The sequence below is a fragment of the Raphanus sativus genome, chromosome 5, assembly GCF_000801105.2.
Source record: "Raphanus sativus cultivar WK10039 chromosome 5, ASM80110v3, whole genome shotgun sequence".
NCBI classification, from domain to species: domain Eukaryota; kingdom Viridiplantae; phylum Streptophyta; class Magnoliopsida; order Brassicales; family Brassicaceae; genus Raphanus; species Raphanus sativus.
Window position 1 is genome coordinate 32,845,450 of NC_079515.1, and position 13,130 is coordinate 32,858,579.

General features: G+C 36.8%; 4 protein-coding genes and 2 non-coding genes across 7 annotated transcripts; 2 read left to right on the plus strand and 4 right to left on the minus strand.

Moving 5' to 3' along the window:
- The first annotated feature begins 78 nt into the window (after positions 1–78).
- LOC108863478 (uncharacterized) lies at positions 79–2,586 on the plus strand. Of its 2 annotated transcripts, none has more exons than XM_018637913.2 (10): positions 79–207; positions 385–454; positions 672–828; positions 907–1,202; positions 1,300–1,377; positions 1,462–1,584; positions 1,665–1,730; positions 1,836–1,907; positions 2,152–2,211; positions 2,285–2,586. In XM_018637913.2, exons 2-10 carry the CDS (start codon positions 389–391, stop codon positions 2,441–2,443), a joined length of 1,077 nt encoding a protein of 358 aa, XP_018493415.1. In that variant the 5' UTR covers positions 79–207; positions 385–388; the 3' UTR covers positions 2,444–2,586. The 2 variants fall into 2 exon arrangements, with proteins under 2 accessions (XP_018493415.1, XP_018493414.1); XM_018637912.2 differs by having other exon boundaries at positions 80–207; positions 904–1,202.
- Positions 2,587–3,236: 650 nt separating this feature from the next.
- On the minus strand, positions 3,237–7,602 carry LOC108863479 (protein MADS AFFECTING FLOWERING 5). The gene is made up of 7 exons (XM_018637914.2): positions 7,167–7,602; positions 5,293–5,350; positions 4,503–4,564; positions 4,309–4,408; positions 4,182–4,223; positions 3,837–3,887; positions 3,237–3,457 (listed from the first exon to the last, which is right to left on the minus strand). The coding sequence occupies exons 1-7, from the start codon at positions 7,349–7,351 to the stop codon at positions 3,353–3,355; spliced, it is 603 nt and encodes a 200-aa protein (XP_018493416.1). The 5' UTR covers positions 7,352–7,602; the 3' UTR covers positions 3,237–3,352.
- Positions 7,603–9,375: 1,773 nt separating this feature from the next.
- On the plus strand, positions 9,376–10,131 carry LOC108805317 (uncharacterized). The gene has a single exon (XM_018577335.2). The coding sequence runs from the start codon at positions 9,481–9,483 to the stop codon at positions 10,078–10,080; it is 600 nt and encodes a 199-aa protein (XP_018432837.1). The 5' UTR covers positions 9,376–9,480; the 3' UTR covers positions 10,081–10,131.
- On the minus strand, positions 10,071–11,795 carry LOC108805316 (annexin D2). Its single transcript, XM_018577334.2, has 4 exons — positions 11,627–11,795; positions 11,096–11,241; positions 10,581–11,012; positions 10,071–10,500 (listed from the first exon to the last, which is right to left on the minus strand). The coding sequence occupies exons 1-4, from the start codon at positions 11,700–11,702 to the stop codon at positions 10,204–10,206; spliced, it is 951 nt and encodes a 316-aa protein (XP_018432836.1). The 5' UTR covers positions 11,703–11,795; the 3' UTR covers positions 10,071–10,203.
- A 1,077-nt stretch (positions 11,796–12,872) lies between these two features.
- Positions 12,873–12,945, minus strand: TRNAR-ACG (transfer RNA arginine (anticodon ACG)). Its single transcript has one exon. It is a non-coding gene; the product is annotated as a tRNA-Arg (tRNA).
- A 70-nt stretch (positions 12,946–13,015) lies between these two features.
- TRNAR-ACG (transfer RNA arginine (anticodon ACG)) lies at positions 13,016–13,088 on the minus strand. The gene has a single exon. It is a non-coding gene; the product is annotated as a tRNA-Arg (tRNA).
- Positions 13,089–13,130: the final 42 nt, after the last annotated feature.

Below are 13,130 nucleotides of genomic sequence, written 5' to 3' on the forward strand. Positions count from 1 at the left end.
AACTTACCAAATGGGCTGCACGGGCCGGGCCTCCGCCAGTAAACAAAGTCGGTCTAAAGAAAAATGACTTGACCAAAATACCCTTGAAAATTCCGCGAAACAACGAAGTGGCCCCTTCTACTCTTCTCCGAGAAAACAGTCACTGAGTCGAGTCACACTCTAAAAACCTCTCCTCCGTCGAGCCAGCAACCGGAAAATCCTCGGAAGGTCAGTGTGATCTATTTGTTGTTCTCTGGCTTCCGATGATAATCTACTGATATTAGTCTGTTCCGATGATCGGAGTTTACTGTTTTCGTTTGAAAACATGATAATCGCGTAGAGTTTATGCGTTTCCCGATGAGGTTGTTAGGGTTTATGATGATTTTTTTCTTTGATTTCCTGCAGATTTATGTCTCAAACTTCGCCGATGAACTTCAACACAGTTTATCAATCTCTCACGGCGTTATTTCCACAGGTATATAAAGCTCGTTCTTATTCATCATCATCTCGGCTTTGAGACTTGTACTTTTATATGATTGTGGTGTTTTCACAAAAAGACGTTGATTCTCATTTTCAATTGATCAAAGTAATCTCACGTGCTATTTAGGTAGATGGATGTTGGTTAACGAGCTTCTTTGCCTTTGTGTGTTGTTTTTATTCATCTTTCGTTATATTTTGTTTTTGGGTGCAAGATTGATGCAAGGATATTGAGAACTGTTGCAAGGGAGCACCCAACGAATGCTGATGAAGCTGCCGCTGCTGTTACTTCCGAGGTTGTTCCTTTGTTTCCTCAAGAATGGGAAGATCATGTTAAGAAAAGGAAACTCCTTGATCTTCCTCTCTGCAAAGGTACTTGCTTGTTCCACCCGGATCAGAACTTAGAGAGCCTTGACCTCTGATTTAAAATTGTTGTTTGAAATGCAGTAGAGCCTGAAATGCAGCATGACGATGCTCTCTCTCAATGGCTTCATCCATCTCAGCTTCCACAGAGTTACCTTGCACTGCTCAACGAAGAAGAAGAAGAAGAAGAAGAAGCAACACCTGTTGTAAAACCTAGTCTTGACTACGCTGTGAAGAAAGTGGTTCTTCCTAGTCGTGATGCAGCAGCAACTGGTGCACGAGGAGAAGTCCGGACCATATACTCAGCCTCCAACGGAACTGCTTCTTCCGTGGTGAAACCTTCTATCCGTGTACAAAGCTACACCGATAATGAAGAACTCTCTGTAAGCATCTTATAAAAAAAACGTCTTTCTTTTGTTTATTATCTCAACAATTCCTGTAAGTACTCAAAATCTACTTGCATTGCATCTTTTATGTCAGGGAAGCAGCAGCAAGGATCCTGTGGCCGGGCGATCCTCACGCAAGGAGGTGGTGCCCCCGTGGTCTAACTACTCTGAGGTCAAGTTCGTCGCATTACTAAAATGATCTCTGATCTGAAAAGCTCTCTCTTTTGAGGAGCTAACTTCTGTTTATTTTTATCAGAAGCTGAGAAGCTGGAAAAAACGAAGCAACAACCGTGACTTCTCACAGCTCCATGGCCAATGCAAATATGAACCCTCTTGGCAATCTAACCAAAGCAAGTGCAGAAGTTATTACACTGAGCGTGTACGTTCCCACCACATACGAAGCCAAGATCGTGATTTGTTTTTGATGTTATATAAAATATTTCTTCTCCGTTTTCTCAGGACCGGAAGCAGCGAATTGATGATAACATCAAGGCGTTAGCGAAATTGCTCCCGCATGAAGTCAAGGTAGTATAATACTGAACATTGTTAAAAATAGTGTTTCTACACCAGAGAGCCTGCCACATATAACACAAGAGATTGAAACTTAATGTATATGAACTGACCCTGTAGGAGGATAGTAGCTCTGAAGTGATACTGAATGAAATTGTTGATCATGTGAAGCTTCTCCAGCTACAGATGAAGGTGTTGTCTTACTTATTTGTATCTCTTTTGTTCTTCTCGCCTTGCTTATGTAGAATAAATAGCTCTTGTGGGTTTGAGAAGGATGAAATGAAACTAATCCACAACTCATCATAACCAAAGCAAATCCAATTTATTACCTAAAAAAGTTCTTTGGGGAAGTCGTGTGATGGAAAACCAAACCCAAACCAACAAAACTCTGAATCAAATTGCCGAATGTGACATGTTGGGTTTGTTATGGATATAGGAACTGAGTCTAAACAGGTTGGGAGGAGAACCAATATCTCATCCTATGACGTTCATTGAGGTAATACTATATATTTGTTTTTTTATTTTTTCTCTTACAATGTTGAGAGGGAGCTTTGGTTTGTTTGGTATAGGGATTTGGTCACTACATTCATCACGAGGAGATGATGACAAAGCCTCTGGAGGAAGTGATGGAAGATCTGCTCTCAAATGATCCTGATACTGCAGCTCGTTTGTTGGGGAGCAAAGGCCTTTACTTGATGCCTTTGTCCTCAGCTCAAGACTTTTGCTGAGTCAAACACATAAAAGATAGTCTTAACAGAGTTTGTTTTGATCAATGGTAGTTATCCCAACCTAATAATTTTAGTACATGTTGTTTAGGTACATTTATATCATCGTTATTATATCCCGCAGCGAAATCAATAACTCATCTCTATCTTATGGTCCTCAAATTGAACAAGCAGATACAATCATCTATGGTTGAATAATTAGTCTCACGTCTTGATAAAATTAAAAAAAAAAGTAATCTCACGTCTTTTTTTATGATCAAAAGTAATCTCACGTCTTATGATCTTCAACTAAACCCAAAATGTAATTACTGGTTCGGTTTGGTTCAGTTTTGTTGGTCAATTTTACTTTAGATAATGCAAGATGAGATTTTATCGAAACTAGAGAGTAGTACGATGGGCCGTGATCTGGACTTGAACCAATGAACCATGCGACAGCTAGCTAATAGCCTCAGACAAGTCCTTTTCCAGCTTTCCACCCAAAACCTATTTTTTATTTTTATTTCTTTTGAAAAGTAGAGTCTTCAGAGTTATCTGTTATTATGGTGCATATTTGTTCTCCTTTATACGAATATGCTGTGACTTGTCACGAAGATAAATAATCAACTAGCAATTAAATAACAAAATTAATAAATTTGGCCTTTCTTTCTTCACGCTGAAGTCAGCAAAGCTGTTATAAACACACCAATTTTATACGTTCAGACAACACAGACGAAGCTGTGATCCGGTCTCCGACCGTAAACAGCGAAGATCGGCATCTTATTTGATGTTTTCCTTTAAATCTTTTACGTATCAGGGAAAGAAGAAGAGCTTAAGATATATAGTAGTAGCTTCTTCATGGTTTACAAATCTGATAATTTATTTTACAATTTTATCTGAAACAGGATGGTGAAAGATAGCCGTTTATGATGGTGGTTACTTGAGAAGCGGAAGAGTCTCCGGTGGATTACTGCCGGAGTTATAGTCCAGTAACATTGCTCTTTCACCCTCTGTCTCCAGAAACTCGTTCTCCTTCCCCGTCTGTAAGAAATTTATTTATTTCTGCTAATAGAGATACTAAATACTAAACAGTAAACTAAATCTTAAAAGCATGAATTCTTGGTTCCTTTTTTCCTTTTAAAGACCATCATCAATTTCCTTAACTAAATCTGTTAGGAATTTCCTCGCATGTCTTATCTACCGCTACAAAATATTATCAAGAAAATCTAGAGTTTTTCTTATAAATAGTTATATGCAAGTGTATCTACCTAAAGATTCGGTCGTATATAAAGAGATTACCTATCTAAGAGCAGTCTCTTAACCGAAAAATATGAAAAAAAAAAAAAAAAATGTCAAATCACAAGTTAAGAACTCCGGTTAAGAGACAAGAATTAATCAAGAAGTATATATGAGATGGTACCTTTGCAAGCTGGCCAGCCAAAATCGTGTTCTCTTCTCTCAACAGCTTCTCCTATTTGAACAATAATAATCACAACTTCATCAGTTTTCTTACATCCTCATCGTTGATTCAGTGGGGGAATAATCAGTTCTCTAACGACGTCTTTTTGGATTCTCATTAGTGTTTCATTATTAAAAAGCCCATAATCAATCATGAACTTGGAACATGATTGAAAACATATCTACAGACCACAGAGCTAAACATGGTCTAGTCAATCTGTATATATACTCTGAGGTTAAGATGATTCGCCAAAATCAGAGCCTAGTCTAATAGGCACGGGGGGCAAATAAAAACCAACCCACTGACCTTTTCTTGAAAGGTTTTTACAAGCTCCATCATTAGTTCTGTCTGCAACACAAGACATTGAGGATTGTGTCAAACTGCCAACAATGATCCAAAAACTGCTAATGAAGTAGACAGCATATATATATACCTTTCTAGCTCTAGTTAAAGACAGAGCAGTCTTGAACTGCTCTTCAAGGGATATTAGAGACTCTAAGCTTATATTATCAATGTTCGCTTCTTCAAGCTTGCTGCATATACAGAGTCATAGATCAGCAAAAGAAAGGGAAAAATTTTCTTGATCCGAGGAAGATGCGAAAATTAAGATGGAGTCTTAGTGCTAACCCTTGGACTGGTTCTAGTAACTCCTTGAGTGAAAGATAATTCCGAGTTTTTTCTTTAAGATCCTGTCATGAGAAAAAGCAATCGGAATGGTCAGAAAAAGTGTATTTCCCAGAGAGACAAATGAGTCTAACCCTTAGGAAGTATGTTGGGTATACACCCTAGGGGTATACATACGACAAGGTTTAGGTCAGCTAATACATCGTAGACCTCTTCTACTACATCGTTGGCAGTGAAAAACGACTTTAAGTCACTATATGGATTGATGTTGCTTTGAATGTAAGTATATGGATTTAACTAACTCTTTCAAGTTTAATTAATTCGGTGTTAAAAAAAGTCACTATATGGATTTTACTCTTTGCATTTCTCTCCACGATGTATAAGGCACCGCACTACACAAAGTCTAGCTCTACATATATGTCTCGAGTCTTGCATTAGTTCCTGCTTTTATGCTAGCTAAGCTTCTATACTTCATCTCAATTACATATCCTTAGATGACACCCCCCCAATAGCTAAGTTTTGTATAGACAAGTCTTCAAACTTGTGGTAGACTTTCTAGTGCAATACATGCAGTGAAAAACAAATTACCTCTATCAGTGGGCCAGTGGCAGAGGTAGAAACAAAATTCAATGGGGTCAAACTTATACATGTGAAAATTATTAGAGATTTCACAAAAAAATAAGGGGTCAAACCTTAAAACTGAACCAATTATATCAGGCATGTACTGAATTATTACATATGCATGTATAACCACCCCTGTGACCCGATATGCATGGCTTTAAGAAAATCTTACCAAGGTTTTAAGCTCATCAGCATGTCGTACTTCATAATGCTTGAGGATCTTGGCCATGCTGTTGAGAGATCAAGACAGAAACAAAAACGCATTATAAACAATCCATTAAAACTACAGAACATATATAACTTCAATAGAGAGACATGCTTAATTTAGTTACAGTTTTGGTAATTAACCACACTCTGCACCTTCTACATAGAATATGTATCTCGTAAATAATAGAATATGGGAGCACACCGTGTGAAAAAGCAGTAGATGGAGTTGGTACTTTAATTTTCTATCAAATAGTTTGTTGGGACACTATCTGCTAATATGTCCATATTTATATATTGCGATTGACTTCTTCAGTCTTGATGTTTCAGTACACGAGCTTGCCTTACATTTTAATAAAAAATGCATATAGCTGGGTAAATTTACTGCTTATAAAGTAGCTCTATATGAAAAAAAACCTTTTAACAACAAAAATCTATAAATTCAAATGTTCTAACTTCTAACTTCGCAATTAACAGGTCTAGTTACCACTACGTAGTACGTCCTCTAAGTGTCGTTAGATATAATCAACTTTTTGCCGCTGAGTTCAGAACGACATGGAAAGGTTTTGGACATGTATGCACAATACGAACAATTTCTTCATATAATGTTAGTTAAAGACTTAACTACTTTCTTATCAAAGCTAAACAATGATCTAATAACAACAATCAGAAAAAGAATGATTGGTAAATTGGTTGAAAAAGGCATTTCCTCTTGAGACAAAATCTCAATGAAATGTTAGGATTTGAGCCCGTATCAAGCCCAAAAAATTACCACGGAAACTAGCTTTATGTGTACGTGAGAGTTAATTTGATTCACTTGATCTTCTTGTCAATATATAGCATCCTAAGTTGTGATTTGAAATCATGGAATTAGTAAGGCACCTCAACATGCAATCTCAGGTTAAACACAGTTTGGTGTAGTTACCACTAAAATAAAGAATCAAAGGAGCTACAAAGTAAATAGCTACAACTAAAGTATTGTTAAAATTGAAACAACCAAAGAAATGTTCATCATTAGTCATATATGTAATTCGTGCATGTTAGCTTGCTAATTTAACTTAAATATTTTTCTAATCAAACAATGCTGGAAGCTTTAGATTAGGTGACAAAGGGTCACATCCCCAATTTCTAAATGATATAAAAACTTATAAAAGAAAAAAAAAACACAAGATCAAATGTACTGAACCAAATGATTGTAGACTTCAGTAGATCGAGACTCAGTTTCTTTGGTCCATGAGATCCAATATATAACTGAACAAAAAAAAAAGTAAACGCATAGCAAGAAGGATAACAATTCTAGAAGAGAAAGAAAGAGCTATCTAATAATCTAAGGCATGCATCGCGTAAACTGTTATATGCTCAACAAACTTGCATTTTTAAAAGGGAGAAAATCAATTAACTTATAGCTTGTGTGATTACCAATCAGTTCGTCTTATTTATCGTTACCAAGCACTAAATTGCAAGCCCAAGAAAAAAACACTAAACAACAGAAAATTAAGATGATTATAACCCACAGACAACGAAATTGTACGAAGTACCACGTGTAGAACAAGTTCTACAACTACATGCAATACTACAAAAAGCAAAGAAAATAAAAATTCCACGGCGACGAATTATAACAATAAAAAAACGCAAAACGAAAAACGAGCACCAAGAATACCTCAGGGCATCACATTGTTTTACCTAAATCTGGTTAATTAATCTACACAACGGTTATGGACTTAGATCAAACAAGAAGACTGCTTCAAAGATTCAAAGAGGGAGTAAACCCAGGTTCTCTAGCTTCTATTTTTCTCGAGACAATAGAGAATCTACAGAAGAGGAAGTAAAATATAGTGTTACCTATCGCCGGAGGAAGAGCTATAGACTTTTCCGGTAGAGGAAACGATGAGGACAGCTACGGAGGATCCACAGAGAATCGAGAGCTGACGAGCTTTCTCCATGAGACCATTGCGTCGTTTACAGAAAGTAACTTGTCGACTGCTTTTGTTCTCAATTCGTTTGATCTCCATTTTTCTCCTCCCCATGACTTTTTTCTCCGACCAGTCTTATGCCCTAATTTGATTCTGATGTCTGTAGGACTGGCCGGAGACACCTGAACGTCTTTTTCTTTTATTAATTTCTTTTATTATTCCTTTTTTGGGGGTTAAGCAAACCTCAAGTATGTAATATTCGTTCCCTTTATGTTTTGCTAACGAGAGAGAGAAAGACTAAAAGAGGAAAAAAACGATTTAGTCGAGTTAAGACTAGCCCTAGTTAAGACACGTTAATTAACGCATGTCGAATTCTCTAACGGCGCGTTAATATACTCTCCGTCTTTTGTTGTTTGCTAAAATATCTTCTGTAATGACAAAAAAAGGAAGCTCAATATGCGATGAAACTTATCTCATCATCATCATAGTTCAAAAGAAAACGTTTATCTCTCATCATCGCATGAAGTTTCTTACATTAAAAAATGTATAAGTAGATGTTTTTTTTTTTTGGAGCAAATAGTAGATGTTTTCTTTAAAAGGTAAGGATTATGGGTTATGTCCGTATTGTTAACAATTGTACTTTTTGGTACCTTTCAAGCTGACTCGGGCTTAGCGTGCCGTAGAAACGTACAAAGCCTCTTATTTTTTGGTTCGGGCAGTGATACGGAAAATGATTTGTAAGCCCATTTTAGTTGGAAAGAAGTATAGGCCCGTACAAAGTTTGTCAAATCTGAAATGCTTCATTTTCATAAATTCTTTGTATACAAAACACTACAAAAGTTTCATACTAAAAATCTTATTTATCATCAGTAGCAACTAAAATAAAATTCTGAGAAGAAAAAAGTGTTTTCTGAGAAAAGTGTTTCAGTTTATGTGATGTTCAATATATTTTTGTAAGCGGACAGAAAAGAAAACAACATTTTTTGATCAGAAGAAGAGGGAAAAAAATGGAGTTTTACTCCTAACCTTTGGACCTGCAGTTCAAGTAACTCCTCCTGTGGAAGATAATTCCCAGTTTCTCTCCCAAGACCCTGCACACCGAAAGAAAAAAGGGAAGGTTGGAAGTCTCGTGAAGCTTTTGTGTAACCTGGAGCCATAGACACTTAAGCTGGTGTAACAAATTCAAAACAATCAGAGCTTATATTAGTTCAAGACACCACAAACGGATCCATGATTTAATTCTAATGAAGGTCTTAGCTAAGTTACCAAGGTTTGAAGGTCATCAGCTTGTTGTATGATAACGATCGATGATCTTGGACATGCTGGACAGTGGACATGTACAACAGAAAAATGCAAATCAGAACAAATTTGTGAAATATCATTTCAAAAGTACGAATTACAAATAGTTATCAGTAGATGCATTATAGAGAGTGTGCTATATATTTGGCTCTATATATTGTTTTTCTACAACACTTAATTTGTGTTGCAAACATATAGTTCTCTTAACCAAATAGGTTTGTAGCTCTATCTGGTTAGATGGCTTAACTCCACCTTATGGGTTCAATTTAAAGTGAAGAATGAGCAGTCTTGTGGGCTAACAGAAAACGGGCCAACAAGCATGTCTTTTTCCACGTAGCCTTTTGAGTTAAACCTTCATGCGTAAATTTAAATTCCAACATGGCAACAAAACTTTTTAATACTTCTTCTGGTGGTTGCAGTGTCAGTGAATTTATGACACAGTCCAAAATGAAAATATGGTGGGTCCAGTTAAAAGATTTGGAGTTTGATTCTTGATAAGATTTTGGACATAGAAGATCAAAACTTGCCTCACTTCCATAATATTATAAAAGATCATAGTATTACACAACACAAAGGTTAATTTTTATTGGAGCAACGAGGATATGCACCAAGTCATGATCTAAACCACCCATGTATTTATATACCCCCCAGTGTTTATTTTATACTTACAAAGCTAAAGAAAGTGACAAAGTGTTGCCCTTTGGAATTCTACAATGGATAAACTTATGACCGCTTAGTCACTTACTAAGATCTCGAATCATACAAATAACTACCACTAAGAATTCCAAAAGTAACGTCTTATGGACTACATAAACTAATAGAATATTATGATCACTTTCCATCATAGGGTTATATAAATACAAGAGTCTCTGTTCTATCAACATATCCATCAACACAACAAAACTTCATCTTTGATTCTTGATTTTGTAAAAAAAGAAAAAAAAATGGGTGTTATGGGGAAGAAACTTAGCTCACTAAAATGCGAAGTGAGAGTAATAGAAGCAAGAAACGTGGAGGTCAAGTCACAAGCTAGTACTCTGTTCGTTAGGTTCTATCTCTCTGCAGGACATAACAGAAAGATAGAAATAAACACAAGAGAGCTCCGTCATAAATCAGAAAGCCTCGTCTGGGATCAATCTTTTGGTCTCGAGTGTCAAGGCAACGAAGAAGCAGTCGAGGAACTGAAGCAACAAAGAGTCGTTTTCGAGTTAAGGAGGAGGAAAACACCATCTTTCTTGAGGAAGTCGTCCAGATCAGAGGTTGTAGGGAGAGGAGTGGTCTCATGGGAATCGGTTTTCGAGTCACGGGGCATGGAGATAGAGAGATTTGTAGTGATGGGTGGATCTAAAACCCCAGCGTTTGGAGACGAGAGCCCTGCCTTGTTGAAGATAGGTTTAAAAGTCCAAGCTATAGAGACCAAGAAGATGTTGATCAACAAGAAAGAGAAGCTTTGTGGATGTTATAGTAGTAGTAGAGACTGTAAAAGCTGCAGCTGCTTAGATTACGAAGCTTTTGTTTTAGCTTGTGCTCTAGATTGTATTTAAGAAAAACAGTTTTTTTGATTCAATTCAACACACATCTCAAGTAAACATAGTTTGCGGAACAAGTTTCACACAACTCTTATTATTATTCAAAACAAACCAAAAGGGAAACATAATCAGTACTATTCAGACATCTCCATGTCCGAGAAGAGCAACAAGCATGTCCTCATAATCACCAGAAGTGTCTTTGGCGACGGCACGGTCCAAAGGAACGCTGTTCCTACGCTGATACTCCTCTTTGATGCGTTCCATGTCAACTTCAGTTCTCGTAGTCACGACTCTGGTCAGTCCCCACTCGTCAGTTCCCATTTTGTTGATGGCTAGACGCAGAACCTTCTCAAAATGCTTCTCAGGGTACGTCAAACAAGTGATTGCAGCTCTCAGTAGTTTCAGGTAATCATCATCCGAACCTTCCTTCAAGTTCTGCAAACATTATTCAACAACAACACATAAATCAGTTTTGTCTGAAAACAGCGAAACAAGACAAAATAAATATAACCTACCTTGTTGATGGAGTTACCATGTTCATTGTTGTAGTGGTTGAGAGTAGCACCGAGCTGAGCTTTGCTTCTAGTAGTCAAGATTCTGATGAAGTCATCGTCGTTGAAAGCTTTCTCGGAGACTTTCTCGTGAAGCAGCTTGGCTTCGGATCTCGCGAGCATCATGTTGACGTCGTCTCCTTCGTACCTGAAGGTGCTGACCAGAGGAAGCAGGAGCTTGCGGAGGTCACCGGAAGTGTGCTGAGCAACGTCTTCCTCGAGGGATTTCTTGTAACGAGCTTGGTAAGCTTGCTTTACCTTGAAAAGCTCGACGGCGGACCTAGTGCAAGCGATCTCGACGAGAACCCAGTTGTTCTTGGTGAACATTTTGGTGGATTCTTTGGCCAAGTAAGCGTCTCTCTCCGCTGGATCGAGCGTCCACAACATCACAGCTCTCTGTTACCAACAAAAAAAAAGAGAAAAGTCAATATTATTTATTAAGAATTCTTGGAGAGCATTATTAAAGAAAGATAATAAACCTCAAAGTCACTAGAGAGCTCTTTGTCTAAGGCCTTGAGGAGATCCTCATTGTAAGTAGCGGCGTAAACGCTGCGGATCATGCTGCGTTGTGCTGCGTTCCTGTGAGCTAGGATTGATATGATCAGCTTCTCGTTCGTACCCCATCCTGTTTTCATTCACCATCATACCAAAAATCAACATTTTTTTTTTCAATGCTTAATAATAAATATTCTTATGAAGTTATCTCTTTTACCACACTTTCAAAGTACTTTTAATCTTTTGGATCTCTACGTAATGTAAGAAGCAAAAAAAAAAAAAAAACACAATTTCATCATCATTAACGTATATTCATAGGATCCTGATCTAGTGATTGAAGAACAGTGCAGATCAGTATAATGAAGAGAACATAGATGACATGGAAAATAGTGAAATCATCCCCTAATCACAACAAAATGTAGTAGATCGTGACTATGATCAACAAAACCAACATAGATTACATTCGTCGAAGCTTTTTGTTGTTTAGATCAAAAAAAGGAGAGAGATAGAGAGACCTGAGAAAGCCTTGTGGAGTTGCTCGGCGTCATCTTCGGGGAGAGGGACATTGCTCGGGACTTTGAGAGACGCCATTGTTGTTTTTGGAATCAGACTTCTAACTTTGAGATCTCTCTCTCTCTCTCTCTCTCTGTATTGTTGTGTTTTTTTCGTTGTAATGAGATGAAGAAGGCAGACGCACGTCTCTTCACTTAAATAAACGTAAACTGGAAATCCCAAAAGTTATTTTATGAAAATATATAAAGAAAGTAATCTCTAAGCATTTAATATTAAATCTAAAAAAAATACTAATTCTATATGTACACATTATATTGTCCTAATTAATCATTTACCAGCTGTCTTTTGAAGAAAGAAAAAAAAGAGGAAATGCCTTTTCTCTATCACATTTATATTAGTATACTTTAAATCTTAAATTTGGGTTTAAATGTAATGTAAATGAAAATGGATAAAACTAATTCAAACAATCATTACTTCAACTGCTTTTTTTCTAAAACTTGGCTATAATTAAAATCATTATTACAAAAATAGATATGATACCAAATTAAGTTTTATAATAAGTATCTTCAATTTTTTTATTGCTACAATCCAATTCAGAAGAAAAAAAAGTAGATGATTTGTATACAAGTAACTAAATGTAAATAATTGATCAGTACATTGTCAATGAATATGATGTAAAACGTGCGCTGAGATGGAGAAACTTGTGAGTACGCAGAATGTGAACACGTTCTTTGGACTTGGTCAATTCAGAATAGGTCCAAAATGAAACTGTTTTTTCAATTAAATTATTTTTATTATATTATAAAAATACTGAGATACTATGTGGAAAGCGAGGACGATGATGGGTCCGTGGTTTAACTTAATGGCGTTGTTAGTATTGGAATTCAATTAAAATATGTAGCTTGAAGAAACGGATGGATGGATGTATAGTAAAAAAAAAATACATGAAAGGAACGAGATTTTCGTTTCTTCAAATTTTTATGTTAACAAGAAAACGACGGAGGATTAACGTGGCTGGCGATAAAGCTAAAGTATGAAATGGAGCAGTTACTTCGTCTACTCAAATTTGATTCAGTTATTAATAGTACAATATTAACAAAAGAAAAAGTTAAGATGCCATACAGGTATGTACAACTAATAAGGTTAGGTTATCTGTCTTTTTAGAAGGTTACATACTAATCTGAAAAGTCTACTCCCAAATTGAAAGCTAATATAAGCGACGACACAAGGCCCCCCAAAAAAAAAAGACGACTCCGCTGGGGATCGAACCCAGAATCTCTGGTTTCGTAGACCAGCGCCTTATCCATTGGGCCACGGAGTCCTTGTTGCTACATGAATAGATACAAGTCTTTCAAAAACACAAGTACAACGACAAGGCAAAAAACAAGAAGCGACTCCGCTGGGGATCGAACCCAGAATCTCTGGTTTCGTAGACCAGCGCCTTATCCATTGGGCCACGGAGTCCTTGTTACTTTATAAATAGCTACTAATATTTTCAATAATAGC

Excerpts from the sequence above, each read along its gene's own strand:
- LOC108863478 (XM_018637912.2), top strand. The coding sequence starts at position 389 with ATGTCTCAAACTTCGCCGATGAACTTCAACACAGTTTATCAATCTCTC. Across the intron at positions 1,378-1,461 it reads CGTGGTCTAACTACTCTGAG|AAGCTGAGAAGCTGGAAAAA; the intron begins GTCAAGTTCGTC and ends TATTTTTATCAG. Across the intron at positions 2,212-2,284 it reads ATCCTATGACGTTCATTGAG|GGATTTGGTCACTACATTCA; the intron begins GTAATACTATAT and ends TGTTTGGTATAG.
- LOC108863479 (XM_018637914.2), bottom strand. The coding sequence starts at position 7,351 with ATGGGGAGGAGAAAAATGGAGATCAAACGAATTGAGAACAAAAGCAGT. Across the intron at positions 4,565-5,292 it reads CTGATGAGCTTAAAACCTTG|GATCTTAAAGAAAAAACTCG; the intron begins GTAAGATTTTCT and ends TTCTCATGACAG. Across the intron at positions 4,224-4,308 it reads CTTTAACTAGAGCTAGAAAG|ACAGAACTAATGATGGAGCT; the intron begins GTATATATATAT and ends CTTGTGTTGCAG.
- LOC108805317 (XM_018577335.2), top strand. The coding sequence starts at position 9,481 with ATGGGTGTTATGGGGAAGAAACTTAGCTCACTAAAATGCGAAGTGAGA.
- LOC108805316 (XM_018577334.2), bottom strand. The coding sequence starts at position 11,702 with ATGGCGTCTCTCAAAGTCCCGAGCAATGTCCCTCTCCCCGAAGATGAC. Across the intron at positions 11,013-11,095 it reads AGCTCTCTAGTGACTTTGAG|AGAGCTGTGATGTTGTGGAC; the intron begins GTTTATTATCTT and ends TGTTGGTAACAG. Across the intron at positions 10,501-10,580 it reads ATGGTAACTCCATCAACAAG|AACTTGAAGGAAGGTTCGGA; the intron begins GTAGGTTATATT and ends TAATGTTTGCAG.